This window comes from Lepisosteus oculatus, chromosome 13 (assembly GCF_040954835.1).
Source record: "Lepisosteus oculatus isolate fLepOcu1 chromosome 13, fLepOcu1.hap2, whole genome shotgun sequence".
Classification (NCBI taxonomy): Eukaryota; Metazoa; Chordata; class Actinopteri; order Semionotiformes; family Lepisosteidae; genus Lepisosteus; species Lepisosteus oculatus.
Window position 1 is genome coordinate 28026244 of NC_090708.1, and position 9831 is coordinate 28036074.

Genomic DNA, 9831 nt, shown 5'->3' on the forward strand with positions numbered 1-9831 from the left:
ACGGGATTTTACTGCGCTTTTTGAATGGCTACATATGTATACCGCTTTATTCAAGTCTGTGGGTAATTGCACTAAAATAAAAAAACTGTTTTCTAATAATGCAAACATGGCAAATTGTTAAATACTTCTCTCAGCTACTGTATGTGCATTAGATATATTTATATTTGTGAAATAATATAATTTATGGCATTCTGATGTTACACTTTTATTTTCAATTACCAAAATTTCCCTTTAGTTACACAATTTACTTATTAATATTCCGTATGAATGCACTGTAGAGAGACAGTAAATGAAGCAATCATTTCACTAACATCTAATGGCATTTATTGATCGTCTTTAGCCAGTGAACCACACACACTGCTGTGCCGCAGTGCCTGTTTAAGACAGTGACACAGTCAGTCCTGAGACCTTTGAACACTTGCAGGTACAGTATGTGGGGTTGATAGTGTAGCGGCGAGGCTTAATAATAAGGCAGAATTAAGTGTTTCTGAGCTTTCCCAAATTAGGCCTCATTTCTCTGTTCATCTCTGTGGTGCAGCCACAGAGAAACCATTCATGCAAGGTGATTTAAGGTCCAAGGACAGCTCCCAAAGGGGGATGCACTTAGCTAAGCCTGGCTATCATGATCAATGGTTATCCATTGGCGCCTATCTGTCTAGGGAGTGCGAGTTGGACATCTGGACTGCATTACTAAGTGTCAGGAGTAAGTGACTCATATCTCACCTTGATCAACCAATCAGGGACTGGTAGGGCCGAGTAACCCACGTGGGACTCTGATGCCCATGGAACTTTCAGCCAATCAATGAGCTGAAGTTCCTCCAGGTAAAAACAGGCAACACAGAGAGCCTGAGAGATTCAGATTCAGATTCAACAAGATTCAGATCCAACAATTCTAAAGGGAATTCAAAGGAGAATTCCAGGGCAGGACGGCCCAGGAGCAGAAGGCTCCCAAGGGCAGGACATTCTCGCAGCGCGCCTCCTGACCATCCTGAGACTCAGCCCGGACAACCACGGAACGGCCAGTGTGTCCGAGTGCCAGAACTTTCCTTTGTTCTAAGAGTCTAGAGTGGAGGTTGCCAGAGAGTAACCAGCAGCAGGCCTCGTGAACAGGTCGGAACTGTGGAAAGCTGAATCACTATTCAGAACTAGCTCTTCATCAGGAACGAACCAGTCCTCTTCCTGACTTGCTGGGACCCACAGTCATCTTTTCTCCTGTGCACAAACTTTGCTAGTTAATGCCAACAGTGAGCATCAGCAGCGCACCGTCGCAAGCCGCACAGCACAGCCTGGCACGGAGCCAGAGAGCGCGGATTGGACAGCAACAGCCTGCAACTGTTTCTTTGTGCCCGCAGGAGATCTGAATCCCCAAAGATTGGATGAGTATTCAACTTCAATGCATTACAGCTCGAGAATTCAATTGTTATCCCAACCAGTTGATATCAATTTAATTCCTAAGAGTTATGTACTTGTTTGAGTATCTAATGTAGAAGTTGTAACCAAGTTCACTTTACGAAACGGTCTTAATGAATGATATACTGAACGTATGTCCTCTTGATGTGTAACTCTTTGTAACTGATTGAATATATATCTTTTGTATTCTGATAACCCTCTCGATAAGATCTGTTAGGTTTATATGCATATTTTATGTATTAATAAATGTATCCTCGTGTATTAGTACCTGTGTGTGCGCGTTGTTTGAGTTATGTCGCATGGTTGGATTCTAAAGCCACCAAAAGAATCAACTTTGTGATTTACTGCTACAATTAATAATTGTCTCAGTAAATGCCCAAACCCTACAGAACTGGTGCCTTCAGAGAGCCACTATGATTACATATTTGGCGTCCCTGAACCGGTTTTCTCTACAATAGTGAAGAGCACACCTTTTCTCTAAATCTCCTGTATGGAGTTGTGGCCTTTATATTGTGTTTAATGATATAAAATCTAAAAGGTGGACAGACTGGTGAAATCTGCCTGCACTTCTACATCCTTCCCTGTGTTTTAGAGTTTGTAAATGAAAGTGGAGAAGTAAAAAGTCACAGCTGACAGTTCCTAGTTAAGTAGATAAGACAAATATCTGATTCTGAAAATGGCATTTTGAAGGGTAAAAAACACCTACGTGACTGACTGTAAATGGAGTGGGGAAGGATACTTGTCATTGGGTTGAGTTGGAAAAGGACAATCTGAGGGACAGCTGAGTTCTTGAAGCAGGTAATTGACTGAACCCAACAGGAGACCCCTGATTGTTCCACATGGCCGTGAAATGTTTGGTGAGAGGAATGTATAGGAGAAGAGAACAAGCGGTTAAAGAATGCTATAGCACCAGGCATGGTTGGCAAAACATAACCAATTACACATAAATTTGTAATAATAGCTTACAAATTCATTAATAGCATACAAATTCATTAACATATATGTATATACTCACAAGACTGTTTTTAAAATGTTTCACATTTTAAGTTTTAAAATCAATGTTCTAATCACACCCTTTGAAAACTTTTGTTTCACTAAAGCAGACATCCCTACATCTACAATAATGAAACTCCCCACATTCAGTGATGCTTACTCAGAATACAAGCATTGTGATGTAGGACATTCTACTACCTTTCAAAAACGTACAAAATGAGCTCATGTAGCGTACATGTCTTGTCACTGATGGAAAAAGAGTATCAATACTCATCCCTAACACCTGCGTACTTGTATTATTTTATTATTGGGCATAATTATTATTATTATTTCATTTCTTGACCATGTACTTTTAGGAGAGCCCCCATTTATCTGAAGTGTAGTAACTTCCCCATTGAGATAAAATCACTAACTTTAAACAGCATCTCAGGGGAATGCTGCTCCTCCAAAAGGATTCAGGTCCGATATTCAATATCTTTTTTCCACTAATGCCCATTGTACTTGTCACACAATGGCCTGAGGAAGGCCAAAGTAGGTCCGTTTTATACCAGAATGGCTCCACCGCAAAAACAAGTAAAATAGGTGCAGTTTATTTACAGTGCTCCCAGTCCCCCACACCAGAAAACAAAACCCCAAAAGGAAACAAATCTAATTCTTTAAATGAAAACAAATCCTCCTTATTGCATTCTCTCTGTTTTCAGTCACACTACCTGACATAACAACCACCAACTACCAACCACCAACCACAACCAACCCCCTCTTAGGCTAAGGAGCCAGCTTAAATAGCTTGTATCCCCCTCCCCCTCTGGAACAATCCATTTCTCCAATTCAATGCATGTTTTTTCCCATCTCCTTAAATAAGCCTTGAGAAGTACGGTTAGGTATGGCCTTCTGAGGCCACCATAGGCTGACTCACCCTGGAAGTACCGACACCAAACAAACAGTGAGTATCATCCATTTTGAGAGTGCTCTCTATTCACACCACAGTACTCACTCATATCTGTGTTTAAGTATGTGAATGTATATGAAATTAAGTAATAGCAGTTTCTAGTGAAGCCCTGAGTGTGCACCCTCAGGAACTCATCTAGCAACTGCTCAACAGAAGGTGTATGAATATGTATTTCCCATGCTATCTGTACCTCTGTCACATACTGATAGAAGGCTGTACCGTGTTGTTAGTGTATTAAACAATAAGGGATGACTGTGGCATCAGAAAATGTTGTATTGGAAACATAACAGTTTGATTATATGAATAAATTACCACAATTATTATGTATTTAAACAGAGAACGATGATCTCATCGGATCATAATGATCCACGTTGTTCCTAAACCACCATGCAGATTTGACATTTTGCTGTCCTTTGTTATTCCATTTCAGTAATTAAGTTCCTGATGTTGCTGATTTGGGATCTCTTCTAATTTGTGGTTTTATACATTTTAGATCCTGCTTTAGATCCTTCAGGTTCTGCAAAAAAAAAACATTTTTTTTAATTACAATTCATTAAAACATACATGATAAAATATAAGTTTGAAACACAGAGAAAATTAACCAAAGGTATTTAGTTACAGAACCACTGTCTGGAGATATCAATTCTACAATAATAATAAAGTGATGTATTTTTCTTGCACTTGGACCTCACTTCCACAGTATGTTTATTATTAATTACTGCTGTGAAATTTTATCAAATTCTTTTCATGCAAATGTTGTGTTTGATTCTTCTTTTGATTTATACATTGTAATAAAAAATAATTTATGGGGCATATAGTCATGTGTTGACAATATTCTTTGCATCAAGCTTGAAAGGAGCCTGTAGCCTCAAATATTTGTGAGCTACTGCTTTGATTTTTTTTCATTCCTTGAGCTGTAAATGATGGGGTTGACCAAAGAAGTGAGGAAATAATACACTTCACCATTAAAGATTCATCCATCAGGAGGGATACTATGCAAATGCATAGCACAGAAAGACCGCTGTCATGTGAGAAGAGCACATTAAGAAGGCCTTCCTACGGCTCTCCAAAATTTCTTTCTTTATCGTTGACCATACAGTTCCGTAGTAGGACCACAGGACAAACAGAACAGGAATGTAAATTACAACCATTGCAAGGAACAAAGCAAAGTTCACTAGTGCTGTGAAATCACCACAGGCTAATGACATTACAATCACAGACAATGTGCAGAATAAGATTTAATCCACAGAATGGTTGTCACGACTATAGTCCCCCCTCCTTAAGGGTGCTCCAGCCCTTTCACTAAAGACTTCATTCTCTGCACCTGTTTCCCATTCCCTGCCCACCTTAAAAGCCAGGCGCTGACGCTCTTCCGGGCTCTGCATCTGATTTCCATATCGTGCGAGTCCGGGACCTGGAAGCGCCTGGTCCCGTTAAGGTTTTAACATCTGTTCCCGTTCCCGTTCCTGTTCCCCGTCCGCCGGTTCCGACCCGGCCTTCGTGGTTTTTAATCCTTCTTCTGATGGATCTCCTGGTTTTGGACTTACTCGTGTGTTTTGGATACTCTAAGGATTACACTTTTGGATTGTTCGCCTCGGCCACACCTCCCCCGTGCACCAGCGCACCTTGGACACGCCCCCCTGTCTTCTGCCCCGTTTTCCTGCATGACGTTGTCGTCCGCATAGGGTCCGGAAAGAACTGTTCGTTACAGAATGATGAGCCTACGCTAGACCCCGCGAGCGGTAATCTGGTACACCCGGACCCTCATCTGGACCTTTTTCTTTTCAAGATGCCCTTCCTGTTTTCCTGTCAAGATCCATTCCTGTTTCGCTGGACAAGGTATTTTTTGTGGATTTTTTTAAAAGGAATTCTTGGATTTTTTTTCCTGGACCGTTTTGTTTCTCTGTTTTTTCTTTCCCCGCTGGAACTATTTTGAGAGTGGACAGCCCTACCGTTTTGTATATAGTATTCTCCGGTTTTATCTCTTGTCTATATAGTGATTCTGAATTTCCTTCTCTGGTTGTATATAGTCTGTGCTTGTGATATTCTTGTTGATAGTATTGCCCTTATTTTTAATTGTGTAGGGCGTCAGGAGCCGCCCTTGAAGGGGGGGGTACTGTCACGCCCGACATCCCTCCCTAGAGGGCGCTCCACTGCTCTCATTATTGTTCGTGTCATTTAGCTCTCCAGGTGCACCCTTTTAGTGATATTATTTAAAGACCAGCTCTTCCGGTCCTCGGGGCTCATCATTAGGGTAAGATGTCGCGAGGCCCGCCTAGCACCAGGAAACCCTACGTCCGTCTCCTGAGGGCATAGGCCTCATCCCCAACACCTCCCGTTTCCTGAGCCTGGGGTCAGGAGGATCTCGCCCCGTCACCCTTGGACCTCCATGTTTCGTTTGTCTGTGTGCTCCCCCCTTCCGGGGATTTTAACTTTGTCGCGTTCCAGGATGGATTTCCAGTTTATGGACTTTCGGACCGTGCTTTGACCTGCCCTTGGACCCGTTTGGATTTGGATGCCGTTTTGTCTTCCCCGTACACTGTCTCACGGACGGTCACTATTATTTTGTGCACCATTAAACCCTTGTGTGTTCCTTTTTACCACGCCTCCTGTTTTCTCCAGCTCTTACCGCATTGTATAGGGTCTTCTACAAGATCTGACACGGATTCCAGTCCGTGTCCATTACAGAATGAGAAGCCTATCTTAGTATTCTCCAGTGCGTGTTTCCTAACCTTTTGACTGATCGCCTGTTATGAATCTTCTGCTTCCGCCTCTTGACCTCGCCTTCTGGATTTTGCCTTTGAATTGTTTTGACTATCTCTCGTTACCGGACCCTTTGCCTCCCTTATCGACCCTGCCTTTGGATTTTGTCTTTTGGATTGTCCCTTTGCTACTCTGTGTCCTGTGGGATTCCGGTCACGCATAAGGATCCTCCTATTCCACGTATTGGTTCCCTGACAATGGTAAAGTGGTTTCCAGTAATACAGGTGCTAAGGGCACAAGGAAGCCCAGCACTCAGGCTGATGACATCATTGTAATACAGACCTTGCTGCTCATGATGTTAATGTAATGCAGAGGTTTCACTGTAGCAATATACTTGTCAAAAACCATGACTGCAACAAGGAATACGTCAATAGTCGTAAATGAGATGAAAAAAATACTTTTGTGCAAAACAACCTGAGAAGGATATGGTCCTTTCATGACCAGAAAGAACTACTAACAATTTAGGTATGACAGTGTAGAGGTTTGATGGGTTTACTGAGACAATTATTAATTGTAGTTGTTCGTTGTGGCTTTTAGAAAATCAATCGTCAGAACAACTAACAACGCACACACACGGGTTCAATACACAAGATACATTTATTAATATAAACTGTGCACCAAACCTATACTAGTCTGCCTGGATAAGAGCGGCAGACCTTACTGTGAGGGTTATCAATATACAAGGTATATAATCTCGAAGAGATGCAAACACAAAGAGATACACAACAGAGAATATATATCAATATATATCATTCGGTTACCAAATCGCTAATCAGTGTTATTACCCACTGTTACTCTAAACTCGGAAGTAAATACATTACTCATGATTTAAATTGATAACAACTTGTGTTGAGGTACAATTGAATTCTCGAGACGCAATGTAGAACATGGGTTTAACTTATCCACTCTGGATGGATTTGGAATTTCACGGCACGAACACCAAACCAGCTGACAGGCTCTGTTGCAGCCTCTGTTCCAGCGGTTGTCCAATGGGCGTTGTCCCGGCGTTCTCTGGCTACCGGCCAACCAGTCGAGGTGCAGCTCGGAGTTGGACGGGTGGAGGAATCTGACTGTGGCACGCAGGGCAGTCGTTGCTCCAAGGGGATCTACCAGCAGTCCGGCTGGCTAATAGAAAGCTTCTATGCACAGAGTGTGACCGCGGGTCCTCACAAGTCACTCTTTTACATGGGAAGAAACTGGTTTGTTCCCGGTCCAGCGCTGCTTCTGAATAAGCTATTCAGGTTGTCGACGAGGGTCCAAATGTAGGCTGCCGTTGATCAAGCTGAGCATTTATGTTGGTCGTTGCAGAATTCTTGAGTATGTAAGGGATCCTTGGCCTCGTGCTTAGAACAAAGTCCAAGTCCCAGTGCATACAACAGCAGTTGTCACGTGATTGTCTCTGAGGGTGCGCGAAAATGGCCAAGGAGAGCCCCAACCTGAGATTGTGCTACCTTTTTGACCAAGACACAGATGTGTGCTGATTGGTTGAGAGTTTGGCGGGCATTGGAGACCCACGTGGTGTTACCACACCCTGCCAGTCCCTGATTGGTTGATCAAGGTGAGATATGAGTCACTTACTCCTGACACTTAGGAATGCAGTCCAGATGTCCATCTGGCACTCCCTAGATAGATAGGCGCCAACGGATGAACATTGATCATGATAGCCAGGCTGAGCTAAGTGCATCCCCGTTTGGGAGCTGTCCCTTACCAAAAGAAAACATCTTAAAACCTGTTAGTCCATATCGAGGTCACCGGGGGGTACTCCTGTCTACCCAGATGACTTTTTTAATTTTAAGATAAACGCGAGATAAACAACGTTTGTTTGAAACCGCTCCACAAATTTTCTCACATGCACATGATATTCTCAAATATCACCACAACAAAACCATAAAGTTTGTTTCCACAGACATGACACTATTGTGCAATAAACCAATAAATTAATGAACTAGCAGAATCCCAATAAAAACACCCGGCCAGCACTGCATGTCAATATGCATTTTTACCAACAAAACCGCAAAAGCAAAAAACAGCAAGCATATATATATCCCATGTTTTTACCTTATTCTGGAGCATGATATATATATCCAAAATAACCCAGACTAGTTTATCTCAAGAGCTAGAGACTAGTAAACGTTATTGATTACGTAGTAAATGTTTGAAGAACGACCACTAGAAATAAGGCGATTTGATTGGTAAAAACATTCATTGTATTTTCAGGCATTCAGAGCCCTTAGGGGGTGAGACTTCCTCTAGAACTTCAGGCTGCATTTTTAGCTGTCAATCAATGACTCAGAAGGGGTAATCAATCAGTTTTTTATCAGTTTCTTATCAGTGCTCCTTTTTTTCACACCAGAAGGCAACTCTGAGGTTTTTTTTCATTGCATAACAGCAGATAAAGGCTCTCTAGCAGTGTCTAAAGGTTTTTATAGCAATTGCAATGGTTATTATTCTTATTTTCAATATTTTTATGATTTTTATGATGTTGTAAGGGAGCCTGTATCCTCAAGCATCTGTGAGCAGCTGCCTTGATATTTTCATTCCTTAAGCTGTAAATAATAGGGTTAACCAATGGAGTGAAAAAATAGTAATTTGCACCAATGACGATGTGCCCATCAGGAGGGATACTTTTCACTCTTAATCCAACATACACCAGAGTACCAGAAGCATAGCACAGAAAGACCACAGCCATGTGTGAAGAGCACATTGAGAAGGCCTTCTTATGGCTCTCAACAGTTTTCATCTTTATCACTGACCATACAATTCTGAAGTAAGACCACAGGACAAATGGAACAGGAATGTAAACTACAACCATGGCAATACTCAAAGCAAGGTTCAATTGTGCTGTGATATCACCACAAGCTAAAGACATTACAGTGGGGTCATGTGCAGGATGTGCAGGATGAGGTTTGAGCTACAAAACAGTAAAGTGCTTGCCAGTACTACAGATGTTAAGGGAATGAGGAAGCCAAGCACCCAAACTGTCATTGTAAAACAGACTTTACTGCTCATGATGGTGTTGTAATGTAGAGGTTTCACTATAGGAACATAGCGATCATAAGCCATGACTGCGACAAGGAATACTTCAACAGCTGCAAATGAGATAAAACAGTACATCTGTGCAAAACAGCTTGCGAAGGATATAGTCCTTTCATGACCAGAGAGCACTACTAACAATTTAGGTATAATAGTAACAGTCAATAGAACATCTATGACAGCCAAGTTCCAGAGGAAGAAGTACATGGGTGTGTGGAGCAAGTGATCCAGGCCCACTAACACCACAACGAGTAGATTACCCAAGAAAGTGGCCAGGAAGATGATGAGGAAGATGATGAATAGAGGAATGTAGTGCTCCTGTAGCACAGGCACTCCCACAATGATGAACTCAGAGTAAAGGGTGACATTCATTCCTCCCATTGGTCAAAGTCTCAGCAGCTCCGGCTAGGAACTGGATGCCAAAGATCAAGTATACATGCAGTGGGTTATTAATAGTTTGGAGAAAGAGACTTTAATACATTTTAAAGAATTAGAGGTTATATAGTGATAATAAAATTCAAATTTTAATATAATATATCCATATATTTCTAATTACTTGATCCAAAACAGAGTCATGGGTAATTATTAATACTGTATGTCATACAGTGTTCATAATAAATTACCACTACTACATTCTGAAAAACTGATCAGCCTCTTTTTTTAGGAAAGTGGAGTTTTTAAGA

At 41.7% G+C, this 9831-nt stretch overlaps 1 protein-coding gene across 1 annotated transcript; it reads right to left on the reverse strand.

Moving 5' to 3' along the window:
• Positions 1-7500: 7500 nt before the first annotated feature.
• LOC107075970 (olfactory receptor 2D3-like) lies at positions 7501-9520 on the reverse strand. The gene is made up of 3 exons (XM_069197757.1): positions 9082-9520; positions 8741-8917; positions 7501-7514 (listed from the first exon to the last, which is right to left on the reverse strand). The coding sequence occupies exons 1-3, from the start codon at positions 9518-9520 to the stop codon at positions 7501-7503; spliced, it is 630 nt and encodes a 209-aa protein (XP_069053858.1).
• Positions 9521-9831: the final 311 nt, after the last annotated feature.